The 24933-nt window shown below is 38.1% G+C and overlaps 2 protein-coding genes across 6 annotated transcripts in view; both read left to right on the top strand.

Annotated features, from left to right (window-relative positions):
- The window catches only part of LOC126263671 (homer protein homolog 2), a 334081-nt gene that overhangs the window by 297670 nt on the left and 11478 nt on the right, over window positions 1-24933 (top strand). For all 5 annotated transcript variants that reach the window (XM_049960782.1, XM_049960784.1, XM_049960786.1 and 2 more), the window contains exon 8: window positions 7699-7865. In XM_049960782.1, coding sequence (XP_049816739.1) covers window positions 7699-7865 — 167 coding nt within the window. The remainder of the gene's footprint in view (window positions 1-7698; window positions 7866-24933) is intronic.
- Window positions 1-24933, top strand: part of LOC126263669 (peroxisomal multifunctional enzyme type 2) — a 533675-nt gene that overhangs the window by 103558 nt on the left and 405184 nt on the right. The window lies entirely within an intron of this gene.

Consider the following 24933-nt stretch of genomic DNA (forward strand, 5'->3'; position numbering starts at 1 on the left):
AGTTAATCACTGTGACTCAGCCAAGGATGATTTATCATTTTATTTCTTTATCAAAGTTTTCATGCATCGTCAGGGATCTTAGATGTACACACTCATTCATTAGCTCCAGATCCTTTAAGCATCTTATGGATTGTATCTGAGCTAAACATTGTCTATTAGTGGTCATTAATTTGTCTTTAGACTGAAATTGAAGCTAATAGTTTTCACTTTATAGAACAGATCACTAAGTTCTGTGACACTTCCTGCAGTTAGGGTAGTATCATCATCAAAGTGTAGATTGTTGATTTTTTCTACTGCCATTTGAAATTCCACTATCCCAGCCATCCATTATGCTCTGGATGATATACCTTGCATGGATGTTATAGAGTTGAGATGACAGATTACAACTTCGTCTTACTCTATTTGTCACATTGAAGAACAACACATATTCACTGTCCATATTCATGGTTGTAATTTGAGCATGATAAATAGTTTTAGTAATGATACTTGGTGTTTTGGAACCCAAAACTCACTGAGGACATGCCTAACTTGTCCCACTTGACACAGTTCGAGACATTTTTTATAATGTAGGGGGCACATGAAGGTAGGGACACAGAAATCAATGAAATTTTTCAATCATCTGCCTCAGATTCATGATTGCCTCTATAGAGTACCTGTACCTATCACAAAATCTGTTTGTTCTGCAAAAATCTGAGCCTGCAGGCATTTCTTTAGATTTTGATTCATTATATGCAGGAGGACTTTGCTGTTCTGTGATATTAATGCAATACTTTAATAATTGGAGCAGTCTCTAACTGACCCTTTCTTGTGAAGAGGAATTAGAACAGATGTAATCCAGTGTTTATGCCACTCACCAGTTTTCTACACCATATTACATATTAAATATAAAGCACACATGCCTTTCTTTCCCATCACAGTCACATCTGGGACTTGGTTGTTTTTTCAAATTCTTGATTCCATGCTCAATATCACTGAATAGAATATCAGATTCTGTGTCTGATTCCAAGCAAATGCTCTCTTCCTTGATTTTATTTTGTTTGTTATCAAAAATTTTAGTTGCAGGATTGTGCTCCCCATTTGTGCTAAAGACAACTGTAATGTGGAGTGATGAATGCCATTTTTCCTTCTGGTATTGTAATTATGTACATCATTGTTCCTCTTGAGATATATTGAACTACTTATAACAAACTTCATAGGGGAATAAATATTCTCTTAAGAAATAGTCAGAATGCCCAACTCCTTGAACAAATGTCTACAAGATGTTCATGGGCGTGCACCACATATACTCTTATGGCACATTTTTGAACAATGAAGATTTTATTTCTTAAAGATAGGTTACCCCAGAACATTATTCCATATGACATTATTGAATAAAAGTATGCAACATATGTCAGTTTACTGATTTGTGTCTCCACAAGATTTGCAGTGATTATAAGTGCAAATGTGACTGAACTAAATTGTTTTAGGTGTTCCAAAATGTGCTTATTCCTGTTTAAAATCTCATCAATATGGACACCTAAGAATTTTGAAGCATCCACCCAATTTTTTATTTCCTCTTCGTGTATTACACTTATCATTGGTTTAGTTCCTCTAGATGAGCAGAACTGAATATTTTGTATCTTTTTAAAATTGAAGGTGAGACAATTCCCAGAAAACCAGTCAATGATGCTTTCAAGAACAGTGTTTACTATTTCTGCTGTTTCTGTACATATGTTTGACTTGATTACAATACTAGTGTCATCTGTAAAAAGAACTAATTCTAGTTTGTTCTTTCGAACACACCATTTTGATCCTGCAGCCACTATGAATAAAGACACAAAGGAATTAAAGACATTAGTTGCCAGTAGGCATTAATTTATATCAATGAAGAAAGTTGAAAATTTGTGCCAGACCAGGATTCAAACCAGTGTCTCCTGCTTAATAGGCGTATGCACTGCAAGATCAAAAAGGTGTCTGTCCTTTTGGACATATCTGAAAAACCAGACACCCCATATATAACTAAGGCAATGATCCCTTCAGTGTAAATGCATGTCAAGCTTGAACTTTTATGGGAATCAGTGAGATGCCTTAAGTAATGAGGCTAATAAGAAGTGGCACAATGTCAGTAGAAGTGACTAATTTGGGCCTGTTGGGATCCATACTTGGGTAGTCCACGCAGTTGTGGTGACCAGTATATGTGGATGACGTAGTTATCAGCAAATGTGCCTAGTAAGCAGGAAACTCGAGTTCGAATCATGGTCTGACACAAATATTTCAACTTTCACCATTAATATAAATCAATACCCACTGGCAGCTAATATCTTTAATTCCATTGTGTCTTAATTCTGCCTGTTGTATATTAGACAGAAGATCATTTATATATGTGAGGGACAGTAGAGGACCTTAAATTGAGCCTTGGGGGACCTCCATATGTGATTTCTCTCCTGTCAGAATTACGCCCCCAGACTATATTGATTGATTTACAGAGTTTAACTTTCTGCCTTCTTTTGGTTAGGTATGACATAATCCATTGGCTGGCTATATCACCACCCAAAAAACTTTAGTGCATTTTATTTAGCTGTGGATTGTGGTCAATGTCATCAGAAATACTGGTGAGGTACTGTGTTTGACATTTTGGCAATTCCACTTTATTTTTCAGCAAAGTTATTTGTATCAATGTCCTCCCCTCTACGATCAGTAGTAGTGTTCAGTATATGCACCTCTAAATAATTGTCCACGCCATAGTGGCAAGGAGACATCACGTATTATAGCTTGTCACAGTTCATTGGGCAATATTTTTACAGTAAAAATATGCTCATTAACCTATGTAGAGAAAGTTCTGACAGAATGTAAATAATTTAGGAGCAAAGGTAAAACTTACTGAATATCAAGGTGTCAACAAACACACAAACAAGACTGAAAAGATCTTTTGCTTACTAGATGAATCCTTTCTTCAAGCAACACATCTACATCTAAGTACATAGTCTGCAAGCCATGTACGGTGTGTGGTGCAGGGAACCCTACACCACTACTAGTCACTTCCTTTCCTGTCCACTCACAAATAGAACAAGGGAAAAACGACTGTCTATATGCCTCCAAATGAGCTCCAATTTCTCATATCTTATCGTTGTGGTCTTTATGTGAAATGTATGTTGGCAGCAGTAGGATCATCCTGCAGTCAGCTTCAAATGCCGGTTCACTAAATTTTGCTCAATAGTGTCTCTTGAAAAGGAACATTGCTTTCCCTCCAAGCATTTCCATTTGAGTTCCTGAAGCATTTCTGTAACACTTGCATATTGCTGAAACCTACCTGTAAGAAATGTAGCAGCTCGCCTCTGAATTGCTTTGGTGTCCTCCTTTAATCTGATGTGGTACAGAGCAGTACTTAAGAATAGGTCGCACTAACAACCTACATGCCGTCACCTCCACAGATGAACCACACTTTGCTAAAATTCTCCCAGTAAATCAGAGTTGACCATTCATCTTCCTCAAATGCTCGTTCAATTTCATATCTCTATGTAGTGTTATGTCTAGATATTTAAATGACATGACTGTGTCAAGCAGGACACTACTAATGCTGTATCCCAATATTATGCGTTTGTTTTTCCTACTCATCCACATTAACTTTCATTTTTTTACATTTAGAGGCAGCTGCCATTCATCACACCAACTAGAAATTTTGCCCGAATTATCTTGTGTCAACCTGTAGTCACTCATCTTCAACACCTTCCCATACACGACAGCATCATTATCTAACAATCACATATTGCTGCCCACTCTGTCCTTCAGATGATTTACGTATATAGAAAATAATAGCTGTCCTATCACGCTTTCCTGGAACACTCCCGACAGTATCCTTGTCGCTCATGAACACTGGCTGTTGAGGACAATGTACTGGACTGTATTACGTAAGAAGTCTTTGAACCACTTGCTTATCTGGGAACCTATTCAATATGCTCATACCTTCATTAACAGTCTGCACCCAGGGTACCATGTCAGATCCATTTTGGAAATCTAGGAATATGGAATCTGCTTATTGTCCTTCATCCATAGTTCACGTTTATCATGTGAGAAGTAGAAAGCTCAATTTCACATGACTGATGCTTTCTAAAACTGTGATGATTCGTAGACACGTGCTTTTAAGTCTCTAGGAAATGTATTATATTCAAACTCAGAATATGTTCTAGAATTCTGCAGCACACTAATGGCAAGGATATTGGTCTGTAATTTTGTGGGTCCATTCTTGTATCCTCCTCATACACAGGAGTTACCTGCACTGTTTTACCACTCACTTGGGACTTTGTGCTGGATGAGAAACTCTTGATAAATGCAACCTAAGTAAGGGGTCAGCGCTGTAGAGTATTCCTTGTAAAATTGATTTGGAATTCCGCCTAGACCTGGAAATTTACTTGTTTTCAACTATTTCAGCTGTTTGTCTATGCCAGGGATGCTTATTACTGTCGTCCGTATGTGAGTCTCTGTGATGGTCAAACAATGGTATATTCATACAATTCTTCTTCAAGAATGATTTCTTAAACACATGGAATTTAAAACGTCGGCTATCATTTTTCTGTCTTCAACTGCCGTGCCAGACCGGACAATGAGTGACTGGATGGAAGTCTTAGACCTGCCTAGTGGTTTTACATAGGACATGAATTTTCTCGGTTTCTCGGCAAGATCTTTTGCTAAGGTAGCTGTTGTATGCTTTGTGCATAGATTTTTTCACAGATTCATGAATCTCTAGTAATCTTTGCTGCCTGTCATCATTTGTGCATTCTCTTTTGAACCAAGAGTGCAACAGCCTTTGCTTCCTCAACATTTTTCAAGTTTTGTTGCTAAACCATGGTGGGTCTTTTCCATCCTTAATCTGCTTGACAAGGACATACGTGTCAAGAGCATGATCTACAACCTTTGCCCGGAATTCCTCTATGTCCATCATACTTTAACTAAATGTTTGCAGTTCGTTGTCTTAAGTGAGATGCTGACAGCTGCTTATCTGCTCTTTGTTACAGAAACTCTCTCCTAACGTTCTTGACTGACTTTTGTAATCTTAGTTGTTGTGATATCGTGATCACTAATCCCCGTCTCTATACTGATGCCATTGATTAGGTCCAGCCTGTTTGTAGCTGTGATATTTACATTGGATGTGGGCTGCCAAACAAGCTGCTCAAGACAGCGCATGTGGCGCCCCCTCCCCCCTTCTCTCTCTCTCTCTCTCTCTCTCTCTCTCTCTCTCTCTCTCTCTCTAACACACACACACACACACACACACACACACACACACACACCTGCACAGAAACATTCTGCTGAATAATACACGGTTCTTACCATTTCTGTCACTGTTAATTGCTGCAACTGATGGTCTTTGATATCAATTTAAATCTTACTTTAACTTGTTCAAGTATTGGGTACCTGTAATGAATATCCCTAGATCATATGCATAAGCCTGATGAAATGAAATGTCGTGTGGCTAGGGCCTCCCGTCGGGTAGACGGATTGCCTGGTGCAAGTATTTTTTTTTCTGTAGTCTGTAGATGCCACTTCGGTTACTTGCTCATCAGTGGGGATGATATTATGATGATGATGCTGCTGCTGCTGCTGCTGATGATGATGATGATGACGACGACGAAGACAACACCCAGTCCCTGAGCAGAGGAAATCTCCAACCCAGCTGGGAATCGAACCTGGACCCCTTTGCATGGCATTCCGTCGTGTCGACCACTCACCTATTGAGGCAGTCAGCCTTATGAAATGTGCATGAATTTCCCTTTATTAGGGCTATGCAGGATGGGTCGAGCGATATGATGAATAATGCCATAGACAATGGGCACCTTATTTTACTGAGCACATCCTGAACATACGGATTGGCCAGCCTTTCTGTCTCTCTGCAGATAACTATGTATCAGCCGATCTGTCTATATACAACTTTAACTTTTTTTCCTTCCTCATTATGAAATGCTGGAATGTTTGTAAGGTTTGGGATGATAGGTGGCAGCAATTTCAAAACTATGTAGTTTGTTAAGTCTTAATCTCACATTGTGACAAATGTGTGCAATGCTCCAGCAGATGTCACAGCTCTAAATAATGGCATACCAGATTGCAGATTAATGTGTTGTATTGATGGGAGATGTGGAAATAAATTTAAGAGATGAATTTGTGCTGACAGACATTCCACAAAAACAGCTCGTCGTCAGATTGGATGAGGGAGCACTCGGATATGTTCATGATGCAGCAGTTTGGTAAACTGTACTCAGTGTGAGTTTTCAAAATAAATATAGTTTATACTGTGGTGGTGATTAGTTTTCATCACATGTTGATATCATTTCCAACTTTAACCATCAGTACTATATTGTAATAAGTGAAATCTGCAAATAATGATATACGGGATGGTCAGAAACAGTCTGAAAAGCTTGTAAGGGTATTGCAGAGGTTAATTAGCATTGAAGTTAGCCAATAGGCTGTTACACATGCAAATTCAAGTGGCCTGCCAGAGTCGGTGTTGCCAAACATGTTCATCATTTGCTTTCCTAAAATTGAACAAGAGTACGATGCAAAAATTAGACATATGAGAGTAGTAAATGATAGAACCCAAGCCAAAGTCTCGTGCACTATTGTCTATGCTATGAGAATAACTGATACTTCGTATCTGGTGGGCCACTTAAATGTGCACACACAGTGGCCTGATTGGCTACTTCAATACTATTTAAATTGGAAACAGCAAAATGTATCAAATTTTTTTCTTAACAATTATTTCTCAGCACAATGTAGCCTGCAACACCCTTACAAGCTTTTCAGACTGTTTCTGACCACCTTCTATATAGGCCAAAATAAAATACCCGCACTAAAGTTTATTTTAGGTGAATGAACAGAAGTCTGCCACCTAAAACATTTGAAACTTACCATTGCTAATGCTCGTCCTGGCAGGTCATCATTTTTCCAGAAGTACTTGATACAGACAAAAGAAAGCAGCAGAAATTATCTTGATAATAATTTATAGAATAGCTTGGTTAGATTTATGATTTCACATTTCAGTTTTTGTCTAGCACCTACACAGTCTTTTAAAATATACACGTTTGAATCAAGGTAACATCAGACTTTATTCCTAAATAATGATTTCATTCCTCTCCTTTTTATGCTGCTTTTCAGTATTTTTGTAGATACTACTTCCAGAACGTGCTGGATTATTCTCACTTAAATGAATCAGTTTTTCCAAGTACCAGATAACATTGTGTATAAGGAACAGTTTGTAAATGTAATTATATGAATGCTTCTTTACAGGACTGGCTTAGCACAAACTTGTAATGCGTTGAATTGTTGTCTTCTGTAGTTTTATCAGTTTTTTATACTTGTTTATGCAGTGTGCCTGTATTTTCTAATCTTGAAATTTTCAACACCACAAATAAAATGGCACTTTTTGTTTTTCTGTCTTTCGTCTGTTCTATTTCCTGCTTCATTAAACAGGATAAACATTGTTAAATTGTGCAGGAAAGAGCACAGAATGAATGTCTTACAATCTGTGTAGGAAGTCTATTAGCTAGTGTCGTTGATAATATTGTCCAAAAATATTTTTTCATCAATCTTTGCAGACTAGTTTTATTGTGCATTGATTCCTAATGGTGACCACATAATTTTTGTATCATTGGGAATTCATTTGTTCTTTTTGGTAATGATATGATACTAAGTAAGTTTTGGTTGACTAAGATACATTTTTGCAAACAGGAAATGCTGATGCTGCAGCAGAACTGCGAAAAGAACTACAAGCTCTAAGGCAACGAGTAGAGACCTTGGAACATGAGTTGAAAGTGAAAGATGATGAAGTGAAGCGCCTCGGAAAGCAGCAGGCTGCACCTGACCAACAGTCACGCTCCCAGGACGAACGTATCAAGGTAATTTTATCGTAATGTGCGTGTATGATACAGATATTTAATTTAGGTCCAAAAAGCATATGTGATGGATGAGGAGTATCTTTGTATCAGCTGTGACAGTTTTTGCTTAAAGGAGGAAGAATGAAAAAGTGTATGCACATGTGCTGTGAAGGAGAAGAAAAGTCATTGCAAAGCTTGGACGAAGAGTAATGCAGGGTGTAGGAAAAGAATAGCAATAGAGGGCTATTGATCCACGTACAGATTCCAGATTCTTCGTAGCGAGTTGAGTTGTATGCAGTTCAGAAGCCAGATTAGGATAACAAGTATGAAAAAATATTTAAATAATAATGAAGAAATGCAGTGCATGAATGCAAAGAAAAGAAAAGTGAATGCAAAACAAAAAGGATGTGATATGGTGATGGGAAGAGGGGACAGGGTGATAAAAAATAGATAAAAATAAAAATGCAAGTTAAGGGCAAAAGGATGCGGAAAGAAAAGTGACATCAGCTGGTTTCTTTCTCTCATGTGCTGTATATTTGAGAAGTCATCCTCTTTATCCACCACTACTGGGTGGCCAACACTGTCTCATTTAAGCTTAGCTAAAGAAAGATAACAATGAAATATGACTGGCTGTAAACCTTAACTTATAGCATGGTAATATCAAAAGTTATGTAATTTGTCATATGTTAGTTACAACCCACTACAGACGAGCAAGCTGCAGGCAGCTTTCTCCATTATGTTAATTTCCACTTCAATGGTAATCAAATAGCCATAGATACTTCAAATGAAAGCTTTCAAATGTAACTTGACGTGTGTCAGCTTCTGACATTGTCAACTGATAATTTGTAAATGAAAAGGGAATCCAGTGTGCCTGCTTATTATATGCAATCATATTCTAAATAAATGCTAATAGCACCAGTAGCTGACAACATTTAAAACATATACCAAATAAAAACATTCAGTTAAGACTTGAGCAAAATGCACACAGTTAAATAAAGGCTCCAAATAATAAAATCCTGATGTTAGTAAATATTAAATGTGAAGGCAACAACAACTAATGATTGACAAACATTCATGCCAGAGTAGTTAGCTACACAACATACACATTACCATGTGCTTGGTTAGTAATAATGGTTGCTACATATTAGTAAAAACAGTGGCAGATGATCACTAAGCTTCAACCAAGTTGCTACTTAGCCCAGAGTGCTCATTCACTTTTCAGTAACTTTAATGGCAACATGTCACTTAAAAGTAAGGTAGTAGCCATTTATCAAATGAATTTACTCAACTATTGGGTGATAACCCACTTATGGTAAATGGCATTAGCTGTAGCTTAATCCAGAATTTCATTTTACATTGCGGACTTAGCTCCTTTATAACTGGACAAGCATAGGCTGGTCGATACTGACAGTAGAACACAAGCATATGGCAGTAGCCTTCATGCTCATAAATGCCATGCACATAAATGCCCTGCACATCACTGCCCTACACTTACTTATCACTCCTAGAATTAGAACAGCTCTTGCTGTAGAGTTTTGCTGCTGACAGAGGAAGCACCAGTTAACAGTAATTAACACAAACCAGAAACCAATCAACACAAGACAACCACTTAAGATACACATGCAGATGTGCTTTCAGCACAGACACTAAGATTAGAACACCAAAATACTCAATGAGAAAATGCTAGGCACAATGCGACAACTCAGAAGTGACAGGCAGACGTGTTGAATACACAGAGAATGCGGAACACACAACAAGAGTACGAAAGCAAGCTGAGCAGATCATAGCAACAACATATTTAGATGTGTAGGCGTTCATACAGTACACAGACAACCAACAAGATTAAGACAAATTAGTAAAATATGACCAGGTAAATTTCATGCTCTGTTAGATAAGGCTCTTGCAAACCACAACCCAAACTGGGACATGCCCAACCAAGTAACAGTTCAAATAGCAGTGGCCCAGCTGGTCTTCATTATGACAGCCATATTCAGCTATAGCTGGTCAAGATTCCATACAATATACAAGCAAGATTTACCAGTCATTTCATTCTGACTGATGTGCAAAACTAATTTTTCTCCCATCTATAAACTCACTAACCGTATCGTGCAATCACAGATACAGGGGATTGACACAAGGTTTCGGTCAGATTCCACAAAGTCAATGATTTGAAAACAAAAGGTAGTACAAAACAACAGTCAGTCAAACTATGAGAAACTTATCTTCTGCTCAGTTTGCAAATGAGGATAAATCAAGATGCAACCCAAATCACAAAGCATGCATCATTGCGGAAACACTCGCTTAAACCAAAACAAATTTTCCAAGATGTGAGATGTGTTATGTGACTGACTGGGAACAGATGCACTCACCAAACTCGACACAGAACCACTCTGAGATCAGCTTGTCAATGTCCACAGCAGGAAACAACACTAAACTGCTGCTAATAGAAAATGACTGATGCAAGTTGATATTGTCACAATTCACATGTGAGTTACCAAATCATGTGACAGCTGAGAGAAACATATCAAAAACACTTCCACTTGCAGGAGCACACTGCACTGCATATAACTCCCTGCAGATTTTGTTCTGCATCACTGAATCTTTGAGATATGAAACTGATACAGGAATGTAATCAATTCCACTACTCAAGTATCTCAACTCACAGTTGATGGTACAAAGCATCAGACAAATAAACTATTGGTCCTTGTTCTTTTGCACATTTTGCATGCACAGAGAATGTAAATGTCCCCATTAGCAGACACACAGCACTTTCAAAATCTCACAAAGTGAGCCAGAACCAATTTCCAACATAATCAAAAACACACATGCTCACTGGCGCAAAACGTCAGACCGACAAATACGAATAAATAACCTATCACATGGTTCTCCTATGGAAAGGTAATGTATGTAACCCCGATCACCAACAAACCTTCATTATGGGAACATTCTGGAGTGAGCCAAAATCGATTTCTGAATGTGTAATACATGTCTGACCCAATCACACAAGCTCATGCAACACAATGGGAAACTACAGAGACAGCAACTTGCTGGTCCATAGTACATGAAATCAACTCCAACCATAGCTGGCAGAAGTTAACAACCCTATCAGATAGCTGAGGAAAATACTCAAAGAACTTCTGCTACTTAGGAGAATACTAAATACTATGCAACTCCACTGTGCTGCACATGACAGCTGGATGAGAACCTATCGCAACATTTATGTTCATCTCTGCTATTCAATGAGGAAAACACCTTTCACCACAACTGCTAGAGATGATGCATAGTGCTCATTAATTCTATTTTACTGTGCATCATGAGAGAAGAGACTACATCTCTGACCACTGTGAGCACCAGGTCATGAAAACAGGTCACTAGGGAGCATCACTTAGACAGAGAATGCCAAGCTTGGTAGGTGACAGAACTTTAAAATCCCCAGAAGGCAGGACTACATGACCCACTGGGATCACCTGAGCTTCATATAAATTAACATTTATCAATTTTGTCATTTTCATTTTTCCTTGTTCCTTTTCGCTTTGTACCATTCTCAGTCCACAACTGTTTTTGCCAAATCTTTCCTTTTGTGCTAATCTGTTGCTCAGACCCAAGCAGCTGTAATGTAAGAGTCAAGTGTTTGTTTCTATCATACCTTATCAAATTATCCACTATAGATTGTATCAATGTGAGTCCTATTACGTTGTGTGCATTTCTTTTGTGCATCACTGCCAGTATCAGTTATTTGACTCTCGCTTCTGAAAGAAATGTCCTGAAACTTCCTGGCAGATTAAAACTGTGTGCCCGACCGAGACTCGAACTTGGGACCTTTGCCTTTCGCGGGCAAGTGCTCTACCATATATTTAATTAACAATAGTATCATAAAGCACTCTGTTCAGTGCTGTGAGAAGTTTTGTTTTATGGAGAATTCCTGTTTAAATTAGGTAAACATCCTTTAAAAATTAGCAACGGAAAATGGGGAAGAGCAGATGCTACTTTTGTTTCCATCAGTAGCAAGCAGACAATAATTCATTAAAAGATGATTCTAACTGGAAGTGTACAGCCAGTCCACAATAATGGACATTACAGAGAGTAAACAATAATCAAAAAGGAGGAAAGACAACAACATTTTTGAATTTTATTGTTGTGAGACTACATTTATTCATTCATTCACAAAGCATGTTCCATTAAACCCATTATGAAGGAGAGCATTCAGGGAAATGGAATGGGTCAAGGTATTCATTAAAAGTTAGAAGCAATCGCTGCTGGCTATGTCTATGAAGTACAGTAAAAACAGTTTTTAACTAGGGCTAATCTACTCACACAGATGATAATGGTATAATTTCTAGCTTACTTCATATAGGATTATTGTTAATTACCACCAATGCTTCAGAAAACAATTGCGTGAAACCTACAAGATGTGAAGAAAAATGATGCATATCAATGGATAGGGCATCTCTCCAAGTTTCAAATTGTTATATGCACTGTAGCAAAAGTAGAGTATGCACAACAAGGAGGCTTGCACATCAGAACATATAGACAAATCATCCACTGTGCCCAATAGCAGATAGACCAGTGAACAGATTTGTAAAGTAGGCTGCTGTCGTAGTGACTTCTGTGAATTTCAGACAGTGAAATTCTCGAAGTGCAGCTGCAGCATTACTGTTCATTTGATGATAAAGCTTCACCAATAATGCCATGCTCCTTTTGTTGAAGTTGATGTTGACACGTCAAAAAGTGCACTGTGATTGGTCAGGTGTGTGAGACTGTGAATCATGATGACTGATCATGATACCTGGTCGCCATAGTTGGAACTGGATGGTCACATGGAAATCATGTACAGCATTAAGTCTACCAAAGTTTGGTACTCGTATGGTAATTAGTTTCCATGTTAGAACATGTTAAATAGTGAACGTTTAACTATTACCATCTGGTATATTATAATATTGTGACAGAATTGCTGGTCAGTGCTTAGCTACAGGAGGCGAAGTGCTTAGTGCTATCAATACATACCTATAGTTGTACAGACACTGTTTTAGGTTTCAGAACTATTTTTTCTTCCCTAGAGAGAGAGAGAGAGAGAGAGAGAGAGACGGACGCTTGGGGAGGTTAAAAAGGGAAGTCATTGTATTTTGTGTTTCCCCACTCCAAATTTAGTCTTATTCCTGTTGTATAATTTGCTAATATGACCATCTGTTTTGTATTCTCAAGATATGACTCCATCCATCGAGGGAAAGTTATTTTATGCTATACCATTTTCATTCCCCTAGCAGAATTTTATGATCTGCACAATCAAATATTTCAGCATGATTACATAAAATGCTATGTTTAGGTCTACTAGAATTAAGTTTGTGAGCTCTCTGAGTAGAGAAACCCTTACAGAAGCTAAACTCAGCACTTGTTAAGAGGTTGATAATCTTTTCATATTTTTAGGCCACAATCATATAATACTGTTTGAATGATATTTCCATCATTTGACTGTGGGACCAACATGAAAAGGACCAGAAGCACCTGTCTGTTCGAAAAGATATGGCCCTACAGTAAATGATGCCGTAAACCCGCACCACACAATGACCTGTTCAGGATGAAGTGGTACTGATTGATTTGCGTATGGATTTTCCGTTGCCCATATTCGACAATTCTGTGTATTGACATGTCCTGTCAGATGGAAGTGGGCTTCTTCTGTCTACAAAATCTTCCACGGCCAATCATTGTCCACTTCCATGTGAGCAAGAAATTCTAAAGCAAAGGTCTCTCTTGCTGGCAGGTCAACAGAAAGCAACTCGTGCACATGGGTAATTTTGAATGGATAGCAAATAAGGATGTTTTGTTGAATTTTACGCACATTGCTCACGAGTATGTCCAATGTTTGGGCAATTCTCTATGCACTACACGTTTGCATACCACCATTTATCTCCTGCTGCATTTCTGTAGCCACTGCGTCCACTGATGTCGAATCAATTCGTTTCCTCCCTCCACCAGGTTGCACACCAAAAGAACCCGTTTTTTCTAATTTCCAAATCATTTTCTCCAGACCCATGGCAGTCATCAGACCAACACCTTTTTTCAAACCCTTCAGTGTCCAGAACTTCTGCAGAGCGACGTTTGCACAGTCATCATTCTTGTAATGCAGCTTTTCAAGCAGAGCACGATCCTGCATTGAGACAGTTATGGCGAATGTCACAGACGTGAAAGGACGTCCTTTTTGTCTCCCCCCCCCCCCTCCCCTCCATATGTTTTCCCTCTTCTCCGATAATATTCCGTTGCCATTTGACATCGTTCTGACCAGTGGTGTTATTTCTACAGCATTTTGAAAGTTTAACTTTAATTATAATCATCCTGTACTTCTAATAGATGGTATTACAAAACTGGTGCCTGGTGGTGGAGTGTGCAATGTCTGAGCAAATATAATAGATCGATCTTTGGTAGATCATTTCTTTTTTGTGTCTCTGTTTTTATCTATTGTTAGGAAAAAAATAATTAATTTTTCTGTCAGTAATTCGAATTTAATATATATGCCTCATGTCTTCTGTCATCAGGGAGTTGGATTTTATTTATTATGCTAAGCCTATTCTTTAATGCCTAATTATGCTGCAAGTTGTCCTTGCCCTGTTATTGGAATTTTGAATAAAAAGTCCATGATTTTGGCCTAGTTAATAACCCATTGAGGAATTGTGCAATAAAGAAATAAATTTCTCATCTAATATGTGCACTTGGTAAACTTCTATCCAATTTCATCCTGTAAATTCTCCGATAACAGTATAACAGAGTTAGCATTTACATTTCTATGAGATTTTACTTTCCCTGTCTCATTTAAATCTGATTGATGGGGGTACTTTATTGCTACCATCTGACCATTGTGGCCGGGTAAACCAGGTATAAAACGGAGCTCATCTCTCTTTCATTACGTACATACTGATATAGAAATAAATCATCGGTTGATGTTGCACTGTGCTCTTCTACTACTGTTGGGAATGTTAATGTGGGGATCAAACTGAAGCTGTACATCATTAATTTCAGGTGTCATTCAGAACTGTAGAACTATCAGAGATGGAGTGAAATCTCCACATACAGTCACTTCCCGGTTAAGTTTATGAAGTCTAATTAGTACTTTCGCTAAGTGCTTAATGACATTTAATGAGGGCTTGTAGACTGTTAAAAGTGCTATCTTATGTCTTTCCAAGTCTATTACTAAGCTACAGCAATCAAATAACTGTTGAATACAATACTCATTGAGGTCTATGGCCTGAGACTTTATTCCACTTTTTCTATATATAGCCCCCTTTTCCTTACCTCATATTACACCTATAGTAATGTGAAACTAACTGTTCCTTCTGGATGCAGCTGTTTAATTTCTGTGATGTCCTGATCATACACTTTTATGCAGAGCACATATGTGCAAAATATCTGTAGATTTTTCAGTTTCCTCGAGTTATATGAGAACCTTACTTTTTTTGTTTAACAAGCTTTTTATGTTTTGATAGAAAAATCAAAATATATTGTGGTTGACAATTTTTTTTAAATGTAAAGTTGCTTATATCATGAAGATTATTAATTGGAAAATGTTCCTAACATGTACATGTGTTCATTACATAAATACTAACAGAAAGCTGGTTTCACTTCTTGTGAAAGGTAGTCTGGAATTACAAAATGAGAAGTGTTTACATTCAAGTATCGATTAATCACAATGAAACTAGAGCAGAGGTATAATGAAATTAGACAGTGTAATAAATTGAGCTTCAAGATGATTAGGTAAATGAAATAATGATGTTACAAAAATTATGTAAGTCTGTAAATGTGGCAGCCTGACACCTTAGGTCAATACTTCATGTCATACTTACCCTAACAATCACCCCCCCCCCCCCCCCTTCCACTGGTATTATAACTGTGTCTGTATTTAGTTGACACCACTATATTTGGAAACATTTACCCTAAAAAAAGGACCCAGTGGAAATAATGGAAACGACAGGGATTGGACAGTCAGAGCTCTTGTTACACTGGATGCTTCTGTGCATACATTACAGCTTGGAAACACCGCTGGCTTTCTATCCAGCACTCATTTCCTAGTTTCGTTATGCACACTAGCACACACAACTGTGCATGCACATTCATTCCAAGCAATCACCAGCAAATACTAAATGTTGCCTTGACCACAGAAGAGTGCATCTTGATGTCTGTCTGTGTGTATGGGAATCTGTATTTAATATAAAAAAAGATCAGTAATTCAGAACTAGTACTGCATATAAGCTGTTACATGTGTGTCACACACCAATGATATTTAAATGATTTCTCTTTTTACTATTAAATTGGTTGGTTTAATTTTCTCAGATTACCTTCTTGTTATCTGCTCATAATCATTGTTTATTTGGGAAATGGAATGCATCGAAAACTGTGATATGCAATTTTCTCAAGGTGTGCCCCCTTCAGCTTCGTTGGACAGAATATATTTGTACATACATATGGTTACAACACATCATTCCCTTTTAAACAAGACTCATATCAGTCTTGATTATGGTCTTCATTTCTTGGTTGTCTGATACAAACCCCACCAGTCAAATATACACTTGAGCACTGATGAGGTCCTGCTGGCAAAAAAACATCAAAGGATCCTATTTGCTGGTTCTAAATCAGTATGTTTAAAATACAATTCAACACAATGATTCTACCATTTGCAAAGGGATTAATCTCATGAGTGTGAGACATAAGTGCTGTACGCTTTTAATTAAACACATGAGGAAAGAATTAAGAAAGCAAAATCTAAGCTTCAAGCTAAGGTGGGGACACAATAGGTTGAAAACCTGTCAATCAAAAGAGAACAATAGGTTTGCCCCTGAGTGCATAGTTGTGCCTGACTGCATAGTTGCCTCCGAATGTAGGCACCCGCACTAATAAATTGTCCTGATGCCGGTATCGTACACACATGCTGTGGATAAAAGAGTGTGATTAGGCCATCACAAAAACTGAACAGCTGCACCCAGAAGAAACAAGTTAGTATAACATCGCTCTAGGTGTAATAATGAGTAAGGAAAAGAGGCTATATAAGTCCACGGCCATAGACCTCAGTGAGCATTGCTCTTTGCTTGCTGTATATATGCAAAGTTCTGGCAACATGCTAAAATTAATGATCGTGCCATAAATATAAGGAGGAGGAGGAGATTATAGTTATGATGATGAAGGTTACGATTATGATGTGATACAATATTAATGTGCCTAATAACGTGTGTGTGTGTGGGGGGGGGGGGGCGCAAACGCGCGTGGAGTGGATCATTGAAGAGAGGAGGCAGGGAGCAGGATGGAGGATTGTGGAAGGCTGGTTGATGACTGGGAGCGAGAAGCTGTGCGTGCACAGAGTAGAAATGCCATACATGCACAGCACCGGGTGAATTAGTGCACAGTGATGTGGGGGAGTGGATTGAGAGAGGGAGACAGATGGGAGGAGAGGAAACTGTGAGGAAAGAGGTGTGGGTATAGAATAAGTGAAGTTACGGTCCTATGGTGTGGGTGGAGATGGATGTGTCACAGCAGCCTAATTGAAGCTGAGACCAGAATGTGTATTGGAAATCAGAGTTCTCAGTCTTTTTGATGTATCTTTTGACAACTTGACATACCTACAACATAGTATTTTTAATGTTTAGCTACAAGAATCATCTAGGAATAATGTTTCTCTCTCTCTCTCTCTCTCTCTCTCTCTCTCTCTCTCTCTCTCTCTCTTTTTTATGGCTTTTGGGGTGTGGATCCACAGCAACTGAAACCATAGTGCAACTTCACTACAGCCGAGTATTGCAGGGTTGATCGAGTAGGTCAGCGGTATTGGTGCCAATCACTTGCCCACATAAAGGAGGCGTTTTGGGATCAGGAAGGGCATATTATTACATTAAAAAGAAAAGGAAAGAAAATCCAGAACAAAAATGGTAAGTTTTTAAAGATGTGCCTTGGAAACTTGTAGGTCACTCCCTGGAGGCAGTCTGCAATACATTTATCTGTTCCCTATAAGAAATGGGCAAAGGCTACAGAGTTGAGAGTTGGCCTGGCTAAGGAAGCTTACTCAGATCCGGATAGGGACACTGAACATAAGATCGATGGCATGAAGATGAAGAGAGGTGGCTGATGTAGTGGAGAATAGGAAGATTGACATACTCTGCATACAGGAGATAGAATGGAAGGGAATAAGGCAAAAGAACAAGGAGGAGGCTGCTGGACAATCTGCAGTGGAGAAACAGCCAAGAAAGATACAGTGTGGTGGTGATTATTCTTTTCAGGATGATTAGCCCAGTCTTAATAGATGTTAACAGAAGTAATCTAATAATGAGTCACAGGCTGTGCTTCAGAGATACCTCGAACATTATCATTGCATATGCAAATTGGTTGTGATGAGGAGGAAAAGGATACCTTCTAGAATAATTTGACTCAAGAAATTTGAGAGTCTTGCAGTTTGAGAAAGAATTATGTGAAGCAGAGGTCTTTCATGGTCACCTAGAAGCCAGTAAAGGAGGTAAAGTAGCAAGACGAGTACTAGGGGATGGGGACTGTAGAAGAGAAATGAAGAAGGGAGGAGGGTGGTAGATTTTGCCTTGTCAAGCAATCATTTTCAGAAGTCAGCAAAACAGAAACTAAGTAAAAAAGTGGAAGAAGAGAGAGCCAGCTACATTTCACCATGTGCCGAAGACTGTACTTGAAGGAGGTTAGAGGGGAATGTAACAGAAAATGTAAACATTTATTTAAAAAAATCATTACAGCCATATTTATCAATGTACAAATCTGAAATTTTGCATGTGCAAAGCGAAAGAGCTATGTTGTAATGGAAAAATATAATAAAATATGGAGGATTAATATTTTGTCAGAAATTTGAATTTTTAATTTTTATTGTCTTTTTTATAAAAAGCCATAATTTAAATTCAAATCATGCAATTAATCTCAAAATTTTATTGTAGTGTCCTGAGAAGGTTGTAAGACCACTGAACTACAGCTATTAATGGATGGTGCAAATTGTGTCATTAACAGAGTTTTTAATATTGCACGTCCAAAATTAACTTTTTTATACATACAACCATCTAGAAATCGGAATTTAATTGCAGGATCTCGTGTTTCTTAGTTCCAGGGAGACAGCAACACATTGCAAACAGTTCCAGAAAATTTCATAGAATTGGTGCATATACTTTTTGAGAGAAGGCTTTTTATAATGTTGAAAATGTAAAACAGAGAAAATGTGCTTCAAAGATTTTCTTCTCATAATTCTACATGCAATAAGCTTACCTCAGTTTTAAAATCCTCCAGGTTTCCCTTCTCTCCTCTTCAGATCTGCCTGACCTGTATTTGCTGGTAAGAAACTGATCTGTTAGCTTTCTTGACCCTGCTCTTGTCGATGGTGTAAATGCTTTTGTTGTAGACACACCAGGATCTATACAAACTTCCTTCAGCACTTCAGTTCTGCCATTATTTCCAATATTGTAACATAAAACTGCATCATAGACACCTATTTTGACTACTTCAAGTCCACAGAATGTTCTTTTTGAGCATCTAATACAAATTAAATTATTGCGGCTTTCATTTGCATATTGCCTCTTTCCATGAAGACACTTCCTCAATAAACCAGGGTTTGCAAGAAATCTAAATGTGTGCTTAATTGCATTCATAACATGTTCTGGTAGTGAGTGTTTATGTGAACACGTCACATTTCTGTTGTTGAACTTACACCAATTATCTTTCGGATACCGATTGTGCATCAGTGTTTGGTCAGTGGATAGTTTGTGGAAAAAAATTGCCCACACAGCATGCCTCATTGCCTCTAAATTATGTGTGTTTTTCCTGATATCTCTCCCATAAAATAACTGAAGAGAACCAATTTCGTTCAGAGTAAGCGTACCTTTTCCCCCTAGTGGTTTTCCAGCCTTAAGTACTTCTTCTTTCATCTCTTTCAGCAAGTGACAAAGCTTACCACCAAGCCTCTTTTGGATGTGGCCAACACATTCCAACTTTTGTATTGTTGTATTGTATATATTTTTATCTGTTACAGCTTCGAATGGAGAGGAGTCCCCCATCACCAAAATATTTAGTATATCTAACACCATATTGGTCCTGAGATCTGGAGAACATCCTCACAACTGCAGCAGCCTCCGTGCCCCTACTTGAGCTGCTTCCTCTTTTTTGTTGGTAAACCAATTTCCATGAAACCTCCGTTTCCTAAACACAGTTTTTCCACCACCCATTATGCATAAATCTTGACTTCCATGTAAAGATTTGCAAATTCAACCTTCCCCCTACTAATATGTGTTAGTATTGTCAAAATGTAAATAAACCACATGCAAGAAAGTTGTCAGGCAAAGATATAGATGTCAGCCAACAATATCAAAAGAAAATAGCCTTCACACTTGCAAAAACTCTACTTAAGCAAGCAGTTTTCCAAATGGAAAAGGTGGGAGTGGCTGCCAGTGCACAGTTAATCAGTTCAACAATTAAAAGGTATTTCTAAAGCTGCTATCACAATACAATTCTCACACAACATAGATTAAACTGTGTAGATCAAGAAAATAATATTTTTGTAAAATCGATTTTTTGGATCAAAATCCATTACATCCCCCCTTAAGAACTATAAGGTTATAGTGGGAAAACGTATATCGACCCTGCTCAAACTGGATAGTGATTGACTGTGAGATTAAACAAAACAACTCCAAGAATCAAACAGCGGAGACTGACCATCCCAGATAGTTGCAAGCATTTTAAAAAAATATTAGAAGAATTACAACCAGTAAAGGGGGTAGAGGAGTTGCAGAATATAAATGGATGTGTAATTAAAAGAGTGTGTGAATAATTGTTGGAGAGAACCTCGGGGTAGGGTGGCGTCTTTGAAAAATAAATTTGTTGGTGAATAGTGTACTGTTAAAGGTTGTAAAAATGAAATGAAATTCCAGGATGATGTAGGATGAAACCAGAGCTTCTGAGGAGGACAAACAACTATACAAGGTGGCAAAACCAGGAGGCAGAAAGAGCAGTTAGAGAAGTCTGATGGTTGCATGAAAAGAAGTCTTTGAGAAACTTAAGTCCAGAGTGAAAGCAACAAACCTTTTAAGGGTAGCTGAGACCAGAGACAAGGCAACCAAGGATTTCACCCATACTATTTATTTATGCATTTATTTCACCTGGAAAGATTAGGGCCATCAGGCCCTCTCTTACATCTAACTTGACATCCTCAGTGAATGAACATTACAGTTTGTATAGTACAGATGCAATGTATAATGATGGTGATGAATATGTGCAATATAAGAAATGTCACTCGTATTAACAATAAGCAGTTCCCTCATTGTGTTTTTGTTGAATGTGCGTGGTCACATCTAACAGTTGTACAACCACAGTGTAAATGGAATTCATGTGGAGAAGTAGTTGACGTGTGTGTGTGTGTGTGTGTGTGTGTGTGTGTGTGTGTGTGTGAGAGAGAGAGAGAGAGAGAGAGAGAGAGAGAGAGAGAGAGAGAGAGAGAGAGAGAGGGGCAAAGCTTTAATCTCCTTTTGAATGCATAGTGGTTTGGATTAGTTACAGGGTAATTTGTTCTATAGTTGCATGACTGAAATGGTGTTGTGCAAAGATACAGCAAAAATGCAGGACACATCTGATCTGGCACTGCAACTGTGGAGTGATGACAGGTATTTGACATGTGAGGGGAAGTGTTGAGAGCACCAATGACTAAGGAATCGGTGAAGTAAACAGAGAATGTGAAAATCTAGCTGCCTATTTGGTAACATCCGACGTAACTGAGTGTAGGAAGACTGATTTGCTGAAACAAGTGATTGTTACACATATATCTTGTGCAAAAGTTCATCTCCAGTTCCAGTCATTTGGAGTTTTCACAGTTTGTCCTGTGTTGAACTATGCCACAGTAGTAAAGATTTGACATGACTGAAGGATGAACATTTTTTTTTAGTACGATCTGGAAATATTTGTCTAAATTTTTGGATTGAGTGTAGGCAGTGGAGAGATTTCCTGCAAGCTGCTCATCCAAAGTTGTGCTAAGGTGTTTGACTGTTTTTTGAAGTGGTAAGTGTATACCATTGAGAAGTATTGAAGGGCAACTTAATGAAAATGTCCATTGATCAACTTCTGGTGAGACATGAGCATGACATGTGACTTTTCTGGTTTTGGTTTTAGTTTAAGTTTTCTGCCCATTGTGATACTGAATAAAGATTGTTGCCTAAAGCAATTTGTTTATGGTTCACTATACTGCAGGGCCTCCTCCCGATCGTCTTTAACTGATTTATCCGCAAATTTGACAGCCATTTTCTTTCCCACCCTCCACTTAACTTGTTTATATGCAGTTCTTTCATGTTTTTGTGCGTTTGTTTTTCACTAAACTGCTCTGATAGACTTTTACTGCCATCTCCTACATTTCATTACCTGCCAAGCAAAATAGTTAACTTTTTCTCCTGTGACTTTGTCTTTCTGTTTACCCAGTTTTTAAAATTTTGTCTCTTTCCATGACTTTCCCTATCAGTTTTTTTCCAGTCATTTTTTTTTTTTTTTTTTTTTGTATTAGCTATACTACTTTTCTAGCGAGAAATTCTCGCCCACTCATCACCTCTTGTTAACCTTTGTCTGTTCTCACGATTTTCATATGAACTTTTCTGATTTTTTCCGAATTTTTTCCTTCCTTCCATTTCTTTCTTTTTCTGCCCTATATTTCTATTTTTTGCTGTTCCCACCATTTTTAACACTCCGAACTGTCCTCTCGTACCATGATGAATCCCATCACACATTACATCCTTTCTTTTCGAAAATATGCTTTTGCACTATCAAAACTAAGGTCCCACATTCTGTTTCTGGAAATCTGCTTGTCCCTTGGAATTAACCCCAGGTTCCTGTTTCTGGATGTAACTGTTCTCTACACCAGGCTCTTTTTACAGTTTCAAATAGAGCAGTATCGTGCAGTTACCTGGCTAATCTGTGGCCTATATGCCTCATCTGGCAATTTCTGTTCGACCAGACTTCTCTCTTCTCTCCTCTACAAAGTCCTGCAGTTATCTACCCCTTATGTTTCCTTGGATGGTATCACCTGCCAAGCCAACTTCAAACTGCAACAACATGCCAGACTTCACCTCAAAAAGCTATCCAGATTCTCTTAACCTACCTCAACAGCAGTGTTCCCTTCCTGTCCCTGTGCAGCTCCCCAAACAGCCACACCATCAATCACCACTCCTCTCCTACAAACTGAGCTTGGCCAACTTCCTTAACATCTCGCAGCCTTCACCACTGCCTCACAGACCAATAATAACTTGTAATAACAAGAACCAGTCACAACAGTGTTCTTAACTCTTTTCTAAAGCACTCATCTCTCCTGAATTATCTGTATTATCCAAAGGTCTCACTTTCAGCCCTAAACTTGCATTTAATCGTGTTGCTTTGGTGAAGGACCTGCTTTCCTTCACACATAATGTCAACTGGAAATATCAATTTGCAACCAAATCTCAATCTTCCCAACAGCAAACCTGACATTGAACCTTGCTTGGAACATACTGATGTTGATTCCAATTTGATCCATTACCACTACCTCAAAATCAAGCCTTCCAAGAATTACTCACATCCAGCATTGCTTCACAACCCTTCCTCAGGTCCCTACAAAATGACCCTAACCTGTTCTTTGCATTCCCTAAAAGCTGATGACTCTATTTCTGTCCTTCCAGCAGACAAAGGATCTATCACTGTGATACTTGGTGAAAAGGAGTATGTCATTGCAGGTCTACACCAGCTGTCTGACACCTCTATGTAAAACATCTGCTATCAAACTGTATATCTGCAGTAGGTGATCATCACCTGCAACCCACAGTACAAAGACTTTCCTCCTATTTTTATTTATATTTTATGGCCTTCATTGGACCACTCTAGCCAACTTTATACAAAGAATTTTTCAGTTTCCTGTCAGCCCAGTACTTCTTCATTTTCTCAGATCTCGTGCTTCTTTGTTCATCGGAAATCACCCTTCCTATTGTCTGTCTGTTGATTCTCATTTGCAGTCTGGTTTGTTTGTCTGTGAGTTTCCTGATTTTGTCAGTTTTGTGTTTTAGGTCTTCCAGTGTAACCTGTAGTTCATCCATATCTTCCTTGATTTCTGTAATCCACTTAATGTTGCACTTACTATTCCACAATTTTTCTATTATTCTCCTGATGATCGTGTTCCCATGTGTTCTGATTAGATGGCCGAAAAATGAAATACGTTTCTTCCTGATTGTACTTGTTACTGGTTCTATTTCCTTGTAAGCTGTTTCATTTGTAACTACTCTCCAGTGTCCCTCTTTCTGGTACAATTTGTTCATGTACGTTCTGATGATTCTTCTGTCTATTTTGAGTATTTTATCTATTTGTGCAGCATTAGTTGTTTTGAAGATGGTTTCACATGTCTATGTTATTTCTGGTTGAGGGGGGTGGCTGTTTTATAGTGTTTTAATTTTGTTGCTATTGACAGGTTCTTTGTGTTTTAGGTGTTCTTGGTGATATGTTGTGCTCTAGTCAGTTTTTTTATTCTGTTATGCCATGTTGGCTTTTCATTGAGGTTATATGTCATGATTTCTCCCAGGTATGTAAATTTATCTACAATTTTGATTTCTTGGTTTCCTATGGCAATTTTGTTTATGAGTGGTGGGTCAGTTCACATGATGAATGTTTTTTCAAAGGATATTCCAAGACCAATTTTCTGTGCTTTTTCCTGTAGTGAGATAACTTGTTGTTTGGTTTCCTGAATACTGTTGGACAAGAGAACAAGGTCATCAGCAAATCCTAGACAATTTAAACTTATGTTGTCTTTGGGTCTTCCAGTTTGGATGTTCTTTGAGTTAGTCTTGTAATATTCTCTCATTATGTATTCTAAAGCACACTTGAACAGCAGGAGTGCCAAGCAATCTCCTTATCTTAAACCTGTTTTTAGGATGAATGGCTCAGAGAGTTACCCCCTGAACTTGACTTTTGATGCAGTGTTGGTTAAGGTGAGTTCTATCAATTTGATTAATTTTGTATGGAGCCCGAAATTTCTTAAGATTTTTAACATTGAAGGTCTATGGATACAGTCATATGCCTTTTTAAAGTCCATGAAGCCTATTACAAGAGGTTTATTTCATTT

The sequence above is a fragment of the Schistocerca nitens genome, chromosome 6 (genome assembly GCF_023898315.1).
Source record: "Schistocerca nitens isolate TAMUIC-IGC-003100 chromosome 6, iqSchNite1.1, whole genome shotgun sequence".
In the NCBI taxonomy this organism is placed as follows: domain Eukaryota; kingdom Metazoa; phylum Arthropoda; class Insecta; order Orthoptera; family Acrididae; genus Schistocerca; species Schistocerca nitens.